Source organism: Pseudochaenichthys georgianus, unplaced genomic scaffold (assembly GCF_902827115.2).
Source record: "Pseudochaenichthys georgianus unplaced genomic scaffold, fPseGeo1.2 scaffold_521_arrow_ctg1, whole genome shotgun sequence".
Lineage (NCBI taxonomy): Eukaryota > Metazoa > Chordata > Actinopteri > Perciformes > Channichthyidae > Pseudochaenichthys > Pseudochaenichthys georgianus.
Genome location: NW_027263082.1, coordinates 117,859 through 132,760, shown reverse-complemented (window position 1 = coordinate 132,760; position 14,902 = coordinate 117,859). Strand labels below are relative to the sequence as shown.

General features: G+C 40.3%; 1 protein-coding gene across 1 annotated transcript; it reads right to left on the bottom strand.

Annotated features, from left to right (window-relative positions):
- Positions 1-174: 174 nt before the first annotated feature.
- Positions 175-14,207, bottom strand: LOC117443005 (rhombotin-1-like). Its single transcript, XM_034078955.2, has 5 exons — positions 13,915-14,207; positions 12,634-12,847; positions 6,342-6,467; positions 5,984-6,086; positions 175-1,203 (listed from the first exon to the last, which is right to left on the bottom strand). The coding sequence occupies exons 1-4, from the start codon at positions 13,934-13,936 to the stop codon at positions 5,987-5,989; spliced, it is 462 nt and encodes a 153-aa protein (XP_033934846.1). The 5' UTR covers positions 13,937-14,207; the 3' UTR covers positions 175-1,203; positions 5,984-5,986.
- Positions 14,208-14,902: the final 695 nt, after the last annotated feature.

The window sequence follows — 14,902 nt, the reverse complement described above, 5'->3', positions numbered from 1 at the left end:
CACAATTACTGCTTCACATTCAATTTGAAATGAAGACTTGCTTGCTGAAAAATGCTATTAAAATACCAACGTCGATTATTTATCACCTGCACGTGCACATGTGAGAACACCTGTAACCCACACACTTTTTAGAAATCAAAGCCAAAGCCAAATTAATAGTTTTATACATACTATGTACATAGCCTAGTTAAAACAATTTAGCAATTGCAAAACATCATGTAAAACTACACTGTTATGTTATGACTGTGTGTACTCAAAGCAAACAAATGCCCCTTGAAACAATACTTAAAATAGTATATATTATATCGTTATATTTTTGGGTTAGTAGAAGTAAAATTGGCATGAAAAGACTCAAGTAAAATACATGTTCAACAAGGGCAACCTGATCAAGTCGTCTTAGTAACATTCAATCATTGAATTGTAATAGTTTCTGTAACACTTTATAATTAAATTGATTATTAATTACCGTCAAATTATTATTGAAAGTATTTAGTGCTTTTGTCAAAATGTCTTTAAATTACTTTCTCGTTGGTGTCTGGAGCGTACTCACAATTATTTTTGAGTGATAGCAGGGCATAAATAATGAGCACACGACTGAAATCAAAATTCAGTTTAATGAGTAAAGAAGGCAACCCTTGAGATCTGAAGCAGCACTCATCTCCGGCCATTCTTCAGATTTATGAAGAAGAAGCAGTGGATCCTCCTCCGATGTTGAACTGTATTTCTTACAGTATTTGGGAATATGTTTTCATTTGTTTTGCGGCTTCCTTCGTGCCAGATGGGCGAGGTTCACCACAGAGGACAGTTCATGGACTCACAATCAGAGAGAAGTCTAAAAAAGACAACTTAGCATTTTCTCTGTGATGGATGACTTGCTTGATGCTATGTGCGGCTTGCCTCCATTCGTGTCTTATTTCAGTGTGGTGAACGGAAATTATTTGTTGAATGTTTTAAAAAAAAAAAGAAGCAGAATCATCATTAAATATCCTCCCGATTCTATTTTCACTTCCTCTGTGAATCTCAGGTCCGTTAGATCAGAAAGTTTTCAGGGGAGTTTCCACCAGCAGCTCTTTAATAAAGAGTTCAATCAAGGGAAACTTGTCCCATCCGTTTTGTTTCCACACATGCTTCAGTCTGAAACAGGAAGGTGATGAAGACTCTGAGATTTAGAGTCCAACTGGCTCAGAGTCTTCCTGTTCTGATCTGCAGAGGATAGAGAAGAACATGTATTTTGAAAGGGCTAATAGGAACATATAATCAGACGTATGTGCAGCAGTGAAATAATCAAAGCAGAAATCTTAATAAATTGTGTTTAGCGACTAAACTTCCAATAAGAAGTCACTCATGGCCCTTTCACACCAACGCGTTTTCAGCTCCGGCTCGGAACTGGAGCCTGAAAAGTGCCGGTTTTTCCTGTTCACACCGCAGCGGCGCCGGCTCTTAGCTCCGGAATCCGGTTCACTTCCAGCTCCAAAAAATTGTCGGTCCAGAGGCAAGAGCTTCGGAGCTAAGAGGTGGCGTCGCTTACGTCTCTCTTACGTCGAGGCGTGGAGGAAACTAAACCCACCTCCCCTGAACATGGGTCGACTGTCATGCCTGCCTACAAGCAGTAGTGCCTATAAACACACTTTATAAAGTCAGGCAACACTAACCAGGCTTCGTGTGATGCTGTTTATTTGTGCCTTACTTTGACCATCCGTTCGCTGTTATCGATCATTGTGGAGAGAGGCAGACGTGTTGTTTTGTATTATAGCAGCTATCGGATGGAATCAATACATGGGCTGCACAGGTTGTCGTGTCCGACTATCACAAGTAGAATCATAATAAAAATACGCCGGTAAAATGTCCGCAGTTCATTTCCTCATATTCCAAACGAGAAATTACGGTAGCAAATCACCCGGTTCTTTACGACCAGACTATTTACCGGGATACAAACCGGAGGAACGAGGCATGGAGGGAGGTGGCATGTTGCCTGTTTGGGGAGTTTATATCCAGTTTATTTCGTTTTAACATTGTTATTGCTTTGTATGCCGGGGGCGGGCGGGAGATTCCTGATTGGTTGTTGGTCGCCTTGGGCGCGAGAAATCGCCAAGCCTCAGACACGCCCAGCTTCAAGATTTTTTTATGCCTGTAGTGTAGACGGGCCGTAAGGCAAACTTAGGCTCTTTACTGTGACACGTTGAAAAATAATCTGTGCTGAAGTTGTTGTTTAACAATGTTTAATAAGACACTTCAAGACACTGGTACTTGCGTACCATGCTGCGGATGGATCTGGCCCTTCCTACATCCAGGACATGGTTAAACCGTACACCCCAGCGTGTGCACTCCGCTCTGCATCAGCCAAACGGCTCGCTGCACCCTCGCTGCGAGGGGGACCCAAGTTCCCATCAGCAGAAACACGTGGGTTTGCTATCCTGGCTCCAAAATGGTGGAATGAGCTCCCATTGACATCAGGACAGCAGATAGCTTACACACCTTCCAGACTGAAAACTCATCTCTTTCGACGCCACTTCGAGCGATAGAACTGCTAACAGAGCACTTATATACTAATAAAGGGCTGGCTTATCTAAAGCCAGTTGAGTAGCACTTGAAATGTTTGGCTCTATGAAGCCTGATGTACTTTATGATTCTGTTTTCTTCTAGTTAAGTATCTTCTTGGTAGAATGCACTTATTGTAAATCGCTTTGGATAAAAGCGTCAGCTAAATGCAACGTAATGTAAAAAATGCAATGCAAGGGCACTTCCAATAAAAAAAAAATATTTTCCTCCTTTGGAAAAACACACTAAATACAATTTCTTTATTAGATTTCCAAGACAAAAGGCAATATACAACTCAAAGTATGACCGTTTTACGTGCAATGGTCTTACATAAGTTGGAGCCACTGAAAGCCAAGACATACAATGGACGTATAAACTGCATTTTACAACATTATCTTTGTTTGGAAATTCTCTGTTTGACCTATATGTATACAATAGTCTTGGCAGAACTGCAGGCATTGAATAACTTATAATAAACAGACTTCTGCCAAGATATATACACCCACACCCCTTCCAGTGTGAGGGTAGTTCATGAAAAGGTCTTCGATAATGTAGGAGCCATGAAACGTGTATAGCAATGTGTTTTGTTTTAATATAACATATTTGTTTGATCACTATTGATTGGTTGGCTTGGGTCACATGGATACGGGCGGCACTCGTTATAATCCTGTTCACCTGCGCGAGGTGTGTGTGTGGAAGAGAGGGTGACACAGGGACTTTGTTGACCGTAAGATTTATGATTGCTTTGATCATTATTATTACAATGTCTGATCACCGCGTATTTTTCATTAAACTACATTACAATTCAACAGAGTTTTGATCTCAGCAATTACTCGTTTTTAGCGAGTCATACAACATCAGCCTCTCAGCGACTTTGTTTCCTGCTGTCGCTATAGATACGTTCATTGTAACCACATGTAACAGTAATCTTGCATCTTCCAGTGTTTACAGTCATATGTTTGCAAAACCTTGTATTGTCAACATCAGGCTGTGTTCGTTACTCCCCTTAAAGAGGAGATATTACGCTCACTACAGGAACAATGGGCCTCTCTAAAATGTTCCTATCTGGGGTTATTTAAGACCAGGGCATACGCAGGAATCCTGAAGTTACATTTAAAACCTTTTAAGACCCATTTCCATACGTTTTAAGACCTCATCTCCACTTGGAGTTCTAACCGGTTACCTTGGCGACACACTTTACCTCACATTGACTATATACAGTATTGATTGTCCTTCCTCCTTCTCTTCCAACCATTTGGACGCAGACTTGCATTTCCCCATAACGATGTTGCTTAGCAACCGGCGTAAACGGACCTTCACGCTATCAAGCAGTGAGCGTGTGACGTCCTGTTCAGATGACGTCCAACCCAACGGGATACCATCAATAAACTACACAGAATCTCACTGCACACCTACGCCATGATTACATTCAGGCAGACTGTGGAACACAACCTCTTTGGACCATTTAGATACTTATTGAAAACAAGATACAACATGTAAGACCTTGGAAAATGCCGTTTTTAATAGCCTTAATTTTCTTTGAATTGATTTATCAACTTTTAATACTTTTTAAGACCCCGCGGACCCCCTGAAGACCCATATTTTATTGTATTTATTCTATTTAAAACTACCTGATTAAATCAAGTTATAGTGTTGAATTAAAGTTGACAGTAGAATCAAAGTCTTGTCAAGCACAAGGAAACCTTACATGTTGTTTTATTAATTATATAAATGTGCCAGTGTTATTTCTAATGCCATTGTGTTAATTCTCTATCCTCATTTAACCCTGAAGGTCCGGTCAGACAAGTTACTCTGTCATCAAAGACGGGCAGGAACCAAGCAAAGTACACATATATAAAAAGCAGTGGTCCAGTGGCCACATTTAAAAGTCTTTTGACAAAAGCTTATATAAATCTACAAGAACATCCAAGATCAACAGAGCTATTTGAGTCTTGAGAGAAGAGTTGGAAAGAGATTCAGCGTCTGGATCCAGGAAAGCTTCACTGGAGCCACATTTATAAAAGGAGACTTCCATTTAACGCTGTCCAAAGAAAATATACAGCGAATGACATTTAAATATGCTTCATTTCGCACCTCAGTTAATCATAAAACGTAATGAAATCTCCCGAGTTGGTGAAGTTTCAATGTGTCATGATTTTATGATAAAAAGTTAAATAGTTTTCTAAAAAGCTGTGTAAACATGAACTCTGGAAGCCAGCACAAATGGTAAAAGTCACCACTTCCACATCCAGCGTGGCGTTTTGAATGATATGAAGTGGAGTTGTACTGTTTAGGGTTCATACACTTTTTCACCAATAACTTTTCCTAATTTTCCATGACCAAAAAAAATTACTCTTTCTCAGCGGCACTGAAAATGGTTTATTTTAACATGGAACAGGAAAATAAGGTCTGCATATGAAACATGCTGTGTCTAAAACAAATCAAAGCTTACGAGCTTCCACACGCTGAAGCAACTCAAATCTCTCACCAGCAAAATACCTCGACAGTTAAATGCCATTTTACGTTTCATTACGATACAGTATTTATTATCGTTATAGTATTACTATTTCAGCGATTAGATAAAATATAAATCATTTGACAAATATTGTTTTCCATAACTTTCCAGGGCCTGGAATTAGCATTTTGAATGTCCATGACTTCTCCAGGTTCCTAATGACCGTAAGAACCCCGTCTGTTAGCATCATAACGATGAGAGGGCTTCTGGTGGCTTTATGGCAGGTTTTTGAACCCTGAAACCTTTTTAATTGAGGATTCTGTGGAGTGTGCTGCACTTGCTTTCACCCTTCTCACATCTGCCCTCACAGCCAACCGCTGCTCACTCCTATCTGATGTATTTCTCTGCTTATGAAGAAGGCTTTCTATTCATATGCAAAGCTGTAGGCAAATCATTGGCTTCCAATGAGAGCCAACTGTTTTGCAATATTTGATCTCCGTAGAAAACTGCATATTTTACATTCGTATTTATCTATCCGGACATCAGCATGTTAAACACATATTGACCGCTGTCAAGCTGCAGAGTTGGGTCATTATCATGTACGAGTTTCCTCTTTGTGTCATCACCATTTCGTTGAGCGGATTATAGGGACAGGTTAGATCTTAAAGCAGTAATAAATTAGGCACATCTGATTCTAAGCCTTCTTTATATGAGCTTTAGATGTCAGCAAACCTGTCATGATGCACAATATGGATTCATTCATCACCTTCCAACTGAACATCCAGACTCAACGTAATGCTTCTTCAAAGATAATATGCTTCACATGGATGATAGTGTCCGCAGCCTCTGGGTTTGATGTCTACATATGGTCATATTTGGGATGAGCTTTGTGAGCTCCCTTGTATATCTTCCAGATATCCCGGTGCATGTTTTAGTTCAAGCTGTCAGAGCAGCTGCCGGGACCGTAACTCATCGACATCTGAATATTACCTCTCATTGCCTCTCCGTGCTGCCGTTAAGATGGCCTCCTTCGTAGTCCAGCTGGCACAGGATCATGTTGTTCTTGAGGAAAAACTTGTCTCCCACGCAGAATCTGCAGCGAGGGAATATAGAAATATGGATCTGAATCATGAGTTCCCAGTGGAGCATCTCAGGCCAAATTAATCTTGCATGATTGCTTGCTGATTAACCATCTTTAACTCCGACAGGGTTTAAAAGTGCAGTAAACTTTCTGCTTACAATGCATCGCTGGTATGCTCGTAATGACCGGTGAGCTCACTCACTAGTGCACCTCGAAGATAAGTCAACTGAATTTGATCTCCCCGGCTAATTGCCGCCCTAATCTTACCTCTGGCGGCAGAGCTGACAGGCGAAGCAGTCTAAATGGTAGACGTTGTCTCTGGCTCTCATCACCATCTCAAAGGCAGGGATCAGCTTACTGCAGGCTGCACAGTTCCCCGTCACCCCGAAGAGCCTGAGAGGGAAGAGGGCGACAAGCAGACCTGTAGTCTGGGCGCACTTAAAATACATTTCACCCAAGAGCTAAAGAGGGATAAAGACACTGAAATAACAGCAGAAAAGTAGTTCGACAACTGCATTTCCTACAGATTATCGATGGATTATTGCTGCTGCTGCTGCTAATGCGGAGCTTGCATCATATTGTATGGATGTTGTACGTAATTAAGAGCAGCCAAGCGGGAGGAAACATTCCCTATAGCCCCTTAGTTGTAATTCTGAGTAGGATACATTTCCTTTGGGGAATTAGTATGAACCACGTATCAAAGCAATCTATCCAGTAGTTGTGGAGACTTCAAACCAAAAATGTCGTCATGACTCGTTATGATTATCACAGCCACAGTCGCCTCCGAAATACAAATGTATTTTAGAAAACTGTGGGGCGGTTTTTCTTTCTGTTTTAATTAGTTTGAGGCGTTGAAGGGGTCGTTTTGTTTTGTAATACAAGCTTCTTTGTGCTACATTTTAAAGCTAGTAATGTAAGTCCACGTTTATTAGCTGTGCTAGCTAGCCAATGGCCGCTCAGAGATAACAATACATGTACAATTCTGCTCCTACTACTTGTTTTACACAGCATTTGTTTTTATTTTATAATGTGTGCTTGCCTTTTTACATCATATGTAAGTATTCTCTTTCTACTATAAGAACTGTACCTATGCGCCTGTAACTCTGTAAATGTTCCCGCTGCGGGACGCACAAAAACAATTCATTTATGTGACACTTTTGTCCAAAGCAACTAAAAAAGTGAAATCAATACAAAGTCAGAACAGCAAGAATCACGTGCAACATTTCGAAGTTACAGAAAAGGTGTTTTTCTATCACAAAATAGCTTTGTTTAATAGCATCCCTGTTTTTGCCGTTAGCATCGTTAGCTGCCTGCTAGGAACTTCAATCTTCCTTCCTTTCATTCAGCCAGTACAGTGAACACATCCGGGCTGCAGACATGTATCAATTATTGATATGCGACATATTATAAATAAGCATTCACGTATTTGTGCATGTTTCAGAGAGAGCCGAGTCACATGTAAGAACCTTTTTGGAGAGGTATGTGAGCTAATTGAGGCTCCATTGGTCTACATGATGTGATTAAAGTGTTAGAAATGCAGAATAATCTGAGAGTGAACGCTCACATGTTGTAACGATGGACTCAGTAATGCAGGATTTTCAAAGATCTTTTATAAACACATTTCTGTCGTTGCTGCAGGAGACTTTAAAGGCTTCACTTGCTGTGAACCAGGGGATTTCTGTGTCAAATGTAATGGCTTTCACAAGCTGGATATCATTTTCCCATTATATCGGCTGCTGATAGAGAGCAGCCAAAGCAGGATTCACTGATATCAAAATGTCACGTTTTATATGGAAATGTCACTTATTTAAGTGCCGCATGGGGGCTTTAGTCCGCCCTTATTACAGGCACTCTTCTGAAACTAACAATTTATCCAACACATTTGAACGTAATGTCCTTAAGCTACCTGAGAACAAACCCTGTGTTGTGTTTGAATGCTCTGTGACTCGGAGCTGACCAGCTGCAGATTGCTTCACCTCGCATTCACCTCCAGAAGAACAAACAAACATTTCTCAAGGGTCTGTCGAACATTACAAATCTTATGCTCCAGTGGTGGCAAGTAACCAAGTACATTTACTCAAGTACTGTACTTGAATGTTACCCGAACATTTTATACTACTTTATACTCCAATTTGTACTTTTTATTATTATTATTTATTTTACAGATGTATTTACTAGTTACTTTTTAAATTACAAACATAATACTTATAGGAGAGACTTTTAGAATATGATTAGTTGGTATCGATTAATTAAAGCATCCGACATTATGTTAAAGTGACTAAAACCACGAGTCGGTTAACAGGAAATTAATTAGAATTACAATTGTTTTTGTTCAAAGATATTTCATATTTCCAGCTTTTTAATTGTGAAGATTTGCTGCTTTTGATTTAATATATTTAAATATCTTTAGAAAATGTCCCGCAGTGGTTCAGTCAGCAGGGGCTTGAACTGGGAGTTGAAGGATCGCCGGTTCAAGCCCCCGAACAGACGAAAAATATTCCTATTCATCCCCTTCCGAAAAATAGTTTTAATCCTACTTGAACACTTTACTTTTACCATTCTCGAAGCAGAACTTGTACTTGAAGTTGAGTATTTTAACAATGTGGTATTTTACTCAAGTGAAGAATCTGAATACTTTTTCCACCACCGCCATATTCCAGTAGATGAAAAGGGGGGTTCGGGAGTACTAGCTATGAACAATGACATCCCTGAAAAAAGCAGAGTGGAGAGAGAGAGCATGTCTCTCCCGGAGCTCGGGACGACAAATGAAAGAACGTCATCAAACGAGTGACCAGCGCGGGAACAAAAGCGAGTCCTAATTAAGAGAAATGTTCTGATCTAACGAGGCCGAGTCCTGAGCACCTGGTGGGGTTTTTTTCCTCCTCCTTAACGAGGCTACGCAGCTCAATGCTAATTCTCTACTAATGGTCCAATTAAAAGAAATCACATGGTTTTAATCCTGCTCTTCAAAGGCTTTCGGTCTGCACCCTCGCGATGATGAGGAAAACAGGAGGCAATCTAGCCAATTTAACTGTCAAAAGGGGTTTTAGTCTCTTAAGTGCAGCGCAGCTAATGAGAGACTTAGCTCCAACCAAATCCAGCTGGATTGTACATGAGACTAACACATGAGTTCAGCAATGTGGCTGAGATATCAGGAGTTCTCCTGCTGACCTGACACCAGACGTCGTTATTTCAGGCAAGAAAAGGAAGGCTACATAACTCAGAGGGGCCGTTCGAGCCGGCGTTTGGGTTTGTGAGAAAGTGGTGTCCACTATAGATTCATGGTCAAAACACTCTATTGTATTTAAAACATACTTAGTCGTACTTTCATTTTGTGGTGATTCACACGCATTAGAGATGCAGTTTAGACAATCTTAAGCATTGATCTTTATCTGAAGAGTTTCTTAAGAGTGTGTGAAGTGTTATGGACCTCCTGCCCCCATTAAAATGGAAGATAATTTAGACTGACACTCCAGAGGGATGTTTTCTTAACTACGACAAATGTACTTAAAGATACATTTAACCAGAACTTAGGAACATGATACCACTAAACATGGAGTCAGGAGACGGTTAGCTTCGCTTATTTAAGCGTGAAGGACAGGGCATAACAGCCTCCCTCCTCTAAGGCTAACAACATCGGCTTCCAGGCACCTGTAATGATCCCTAAAGAAATCATTATGTGTCTTGTTTGTTTAAAATGGTGTTAAAATGCAACCCTATCTCTACACGCTACCAATCGCAGCTGTGGAGACATTGGTATAGTTGTCTCTTTGTAGGACACTGATTTAAATTATTCTTAAACTATGAATTCTTTTTATGCTATGTATGTAATTTATTATATGTAATGTCTTGTCTTTTATCTGGACCCTGAGTCTGTAATAAAGTATTCATTCATTCATTCATTCTACATAATTACATCCCTATGCAATTAAACTGCTCAAATGAAACAGAATATGTTTGAGGTCGCCATTTTAAACTCACGGTGAGCAATGCAATAAAAGCCACAAAACTAGTTGGTTAGGTAAGCCAACAAATCATGAATTGGGTTTTAAAAAGAAGGTTGTTACGTCATTTACCTCGAGGATGTATAATACATAAATAATAATGTACTGTACTGTAAGTGAATATTGAGGCATGGTTTCAAACTGGACACAAACTCAGGTATTCATTCATATAATAATAATAATGGATTACATTTTTTATTTATATACCTCATACACTTATATTATCAATCAATAATCCAGAACAAAATATGTCTCCCTCAAATAGTAATTGAGGATTCAGTTTAGTTGTATTGGAATTACATTTTTACGAGGACAGGCTAAAAAAGGACTATTCAGAAAAGAGACTCCAGGAATGTACTGATCCTGGCCAAAACACAGTCCAAGGAATAACCCCACCTTCAAATGAGGATGCACAGACCCAATGCTAGCTGCTTCCCTCCGTTTTCAGTCTTTATGCTAAGCTAAGCTAACCGAGTGCCGGCTGGAGTTCCATAATTATTGCACAACATGAAAAATCTTCTGATCTAACTCGCTGAAATAAAGCAGATGAATGTATTTCACAAAACGTTTTAAACTATTCCTCAACATGTTTAAAGCATGGGATTGTTGCAATACTAAATGAGTGTTTCTCCACTTACTTTGTGTTAGCTTCATTACATGACAAGTCATTTGTTAGACGCTTTTATCCAAAGCGACTTCCATACATTCAACACTGTGAACAACAGGCGCAATGTGGGGTGAAGTGTCTCGCCCAGGGACACAACGACATGCTGACTGCAGTGGGATTTGAACTTGCTACCCCCTGATTCGAAGTCCATGATACTACCCACTGAGCCACAGCCTCCTTCACCCTATAGTGTCTTATTTCTTTAGATTGTAGACCTTTAATGTAAAAAAAAAAGTGGCATCAAAGGTCAGTAAAAAGAATCAATGATGACAGAAAGCAGAGCAGAAGTATGCAAAATGCTTTCTTTGTAATACATGAATGCCGCAGCCAACCACACGTCCAACGACAACACAAGATAAACCCTTCTCAGGTAGTACGTGAGGCTGTGGGTCAGTGGATAGTGCACTGATCATCGAATCAGAGGATAGCAAGTTCGAGTCCCACTGCAGTCAGCATGTCGTTGTGTCCCTGAGACGCTTCTCCTCAAATTGCTCCTGTGGGGATTGCCCACAGTACTGAGTATGTAAGTCGCTTTGGATAAAAGCGTCTAACATGTGATGTAATGTATTATAAGAAGAAAACTTCAACACAAACTGCAGAGTCCCAGTAGGAGGAATCAAGCTTATTAAATAATGGGTAAAACCTGCTTGGACTTGTTGTGTAAAACCTCCCAGAAACATGACACACCCTGTGAGGTTTTCCTACATCAGCCTGAAGGTTCGGCAGCGTTTAATCCGAGCTGACAAAAGTAAGGGTCGTTTATGTTCAAGGAGTGAACTGAAAGCTGTTGTGTTGAAATGCATAAATGTCTTTGTACGTTTCTCATGTAAAACATCGACGTCTACAGCTGTCCTTGTACAAGTTACAAATCTGCACACTTTCATTTTTCAGTTTCTGCTGGGTGGTAAATAGGTGGCTCTCAGATTCAAATTCAAATCTCTGTTCCTGCAGCCGCTCTAATATCCTACGATATCAGACTGTGTATCCTGAGTGGATCTAGCTCTTTCAATCTGATACCGTATCTACTTTAACATTATTTAACATACTGCAAACTCAGCACTTCACTTCTATGATGGCAGCAGCAGTTTTTAAGATTTGTTTTCAAGCTGGATTTCTTTTATATCTTGAAAGGAATTATTCACCCCCAACAAGATCATTGTATATCAATTACTAACCCAGTGTTACCTTGAATTCTTGAAGACAACTTTTCTTGCATGCCTTTACAGTGAATTAACTTCTGCAGGAAAAGTGTTTCAATTAAAAGGGGAAGTAGTACGCATAGGACTGCATAAATAAGCCTTGGATTAAACAGCTTAGCCTTAAGTGGAGTGAGAGTTGGTGAACGAATATTTGTATATAGTTCTGCTGTTGTTAAAAGCAGCCGCCATTTACTTCTTCGAAACATGGAACAAAAACAAAAATGTCTTCAAGAATTGAAGGTAGTTCAGGGTGAGTCATTGATAAACAAGTGGTCATGTTGGGGGTGAAATACTCCTTGAAGTCCAGATGCACCTGTAGAGGGCTTCATAAGCTTTCAGCCGTTTGCATTTCAAATATAATGTATTACTACAATAAGCAGTATTCTATCCTTGTACAGTATTCTGTTTTTAGCTCACCCTATTCTATTTGACATGTATATAGTTTGCTTCTTAAGCCGGCACATTGGTCAGTTGCAGAATTCTGTTTCTTCTTGCACTATATATTTCCCGATGATGAAGGAGCCTGGGATTTAAGATTTGCATAAGACACGACAAGAGGACTTTATTTATCCCGAAGGACATTGTTGTGCCAGAGTTACAAAAATACAATAAACACAGCAGCATAATAATAAAACTGTACCCTGACAGTGCAGCAATAAGAGAATAAAGCCTCTGAATGTTGACGTTACCTGAGGTAGTCCCTGCGGCAGAGGATGAGGTTGGCCCGGGTGTAGAGCGTGGATCCGACGCGGCCCAGGCGGCAGTCGCAGCAGGAGCACTTCAGACAGTCCTCGTGCCAGAACCGGTCCAGCGCCTGCAGCATGAAGCGGTCCCGGATCCTGCCGTTACAGCCGGCACATCCTCGAGGTTTCTCTCTGGACTGGAGGGACACGAGAGACACACCTGGAGGATTCAAACGGCAGGGAGACAAAGATTGGAGAGGACCATCAGAAAGCTGATCATGATAAACCGCTCTGAGGATATTGAAAATAGGAATCAAAGAAAGCTTCATACAGGAGATCAGATCAGTGCAGTTATCAGATTGTTTACTTGAGTAAAAGTACTAATACTACAGTGTAAAAATACTCAGTTACAATTAAAAGTCCAGCATCTAATATTGTATTTAACTAAAAGTATTGCCATCAAAATACACTTTAAGTACGAAAAGTAAAATAACTCATTGTGCAGAATGTAGGCACCATACTATAAATTATTGATGCATGTGTTCATCATTGATACAACTGGGGCTTATTTCAATTACTTGATATACGGGTAGCTTAAAGTATAATAATATATATTATTAATGTATTATTGATTTAGAAAAAAAATGTAATTGTTACATTTCTTTGTAAATGATACAATGCTTCACATTTCGTTATTACTGCTTGGTTTTAAAACTTGATGAAATATGCAACACATAAGGGGAGCATACAGTAAAGTGGCATAATGTGAAAATACTCAAGTAAATAATTGAGGTACTTGTACTTTACTTAAGTGCAGTACTTGTTGTATTTCACCACTGGAGATACAATGCTATGAAAACACGTTATACATAATAAAGTCACTGTGGAATATCACACATTAAATCACGTACAGTTAATGAAAACTGCTAAACCCTAAATAGGACAATAACACTTGGACAAGGTCATAGTTGGACTACATAATGTCTTAACTTTCACTTTATTCACACATAGCTCTATATCAGAGTGAAATAACAACATATCAAGGACAACATACCATAATAAGAACACAGCAGTAGTTTCCTGTTGGTACACAGTGTCATTATTAATCTAAATAAAGTATTTCACAGACTAACTGACATTCAAATAATTGTTCTGACATCTCAATGTTAATTCAGTCTTGTAGCAGAGTTACGCACAACCGGTCACTCCTCGAAACCCTGCCTGCTGTCCTGGAGAGGGGGAGTAACCGCTGAACAGAAAGGCACTATCTCAGCGCTCAGTACTTACTCTCCTCCTTGTCCAGCACCATGCTTTCTGGGGAAACAACAATCCACCAACAGGAGATAAGACCCCGAGAGCGATGGGAAAACAGGGGCTCAAACTTCGCCACTCATTACTCCAAAGAGAGGAAAAACCGCCACACAGACGCGTGTTCTGGGTCTTAAAATGAATAAAAATAGCCCGGCGGATGGATGCAAAGCGTCCCCGGGTATCACCTTGCCTGGAGGAGAGATGTGCTGAGATCCGGAGAGGCTGTGCGTCTTATCTGCGGTGATGTCAGAGCAGAAGCATGTGTGTCTGCAGGCTGCGGCTCTGAGAACTGAACCTCCTCTTTCTGCCTCCTCCCTCTGCAAAGAAAAAAACTCCCACAGTCAAATTTTTTTTTTTTCAACGCTGCGTGCTAATTATATAAAGTCATTATGCTCAGATCTGATAGTGCCCGCCCCCTCCCTCTCGGAATCAATTATTCAATAGACAGTCACACACCAGGACGGGCCTGAGGTGCTTTAGAATGAGCTTATTCAACTCCAAGGACACCAATTATCTCTGGGGCGCCATGCAGGCACAGCCCGGCCTCTGCACGACAGATGCAGGCTTACCGTGGGTTGAGTTCAGTGTGTTCATGTTCCTGTGCACTGTGTGTCTTCTTTCTTTTCTTGGGATACACAGAGGTGGTAGAAGTACTCTTATCTTGTACTTAAGTAGAAGTACCAGGGTGTAGGAATACTCTGTTACAAGTAAAAGTCCTGTATTCAAAATGTTACTTAAAAGGTAGGGTAGGCTAATTCACTTCAGAAACACTTTTAGTTATATTCCATGGAATGAACATCCAGATAGCAATGCATACATTAAATGCTTTGACAATAAATACATACAAATATTTCATCTGTGGAAGCCATGGCGCTGTAAAAAGCACAACCAATCATCTGAGCCGGCCCGGCTAAAATAACTGGATGGCCTACCTGCCTGTCAGCCTTCGTGTGTTGGAGGAGGG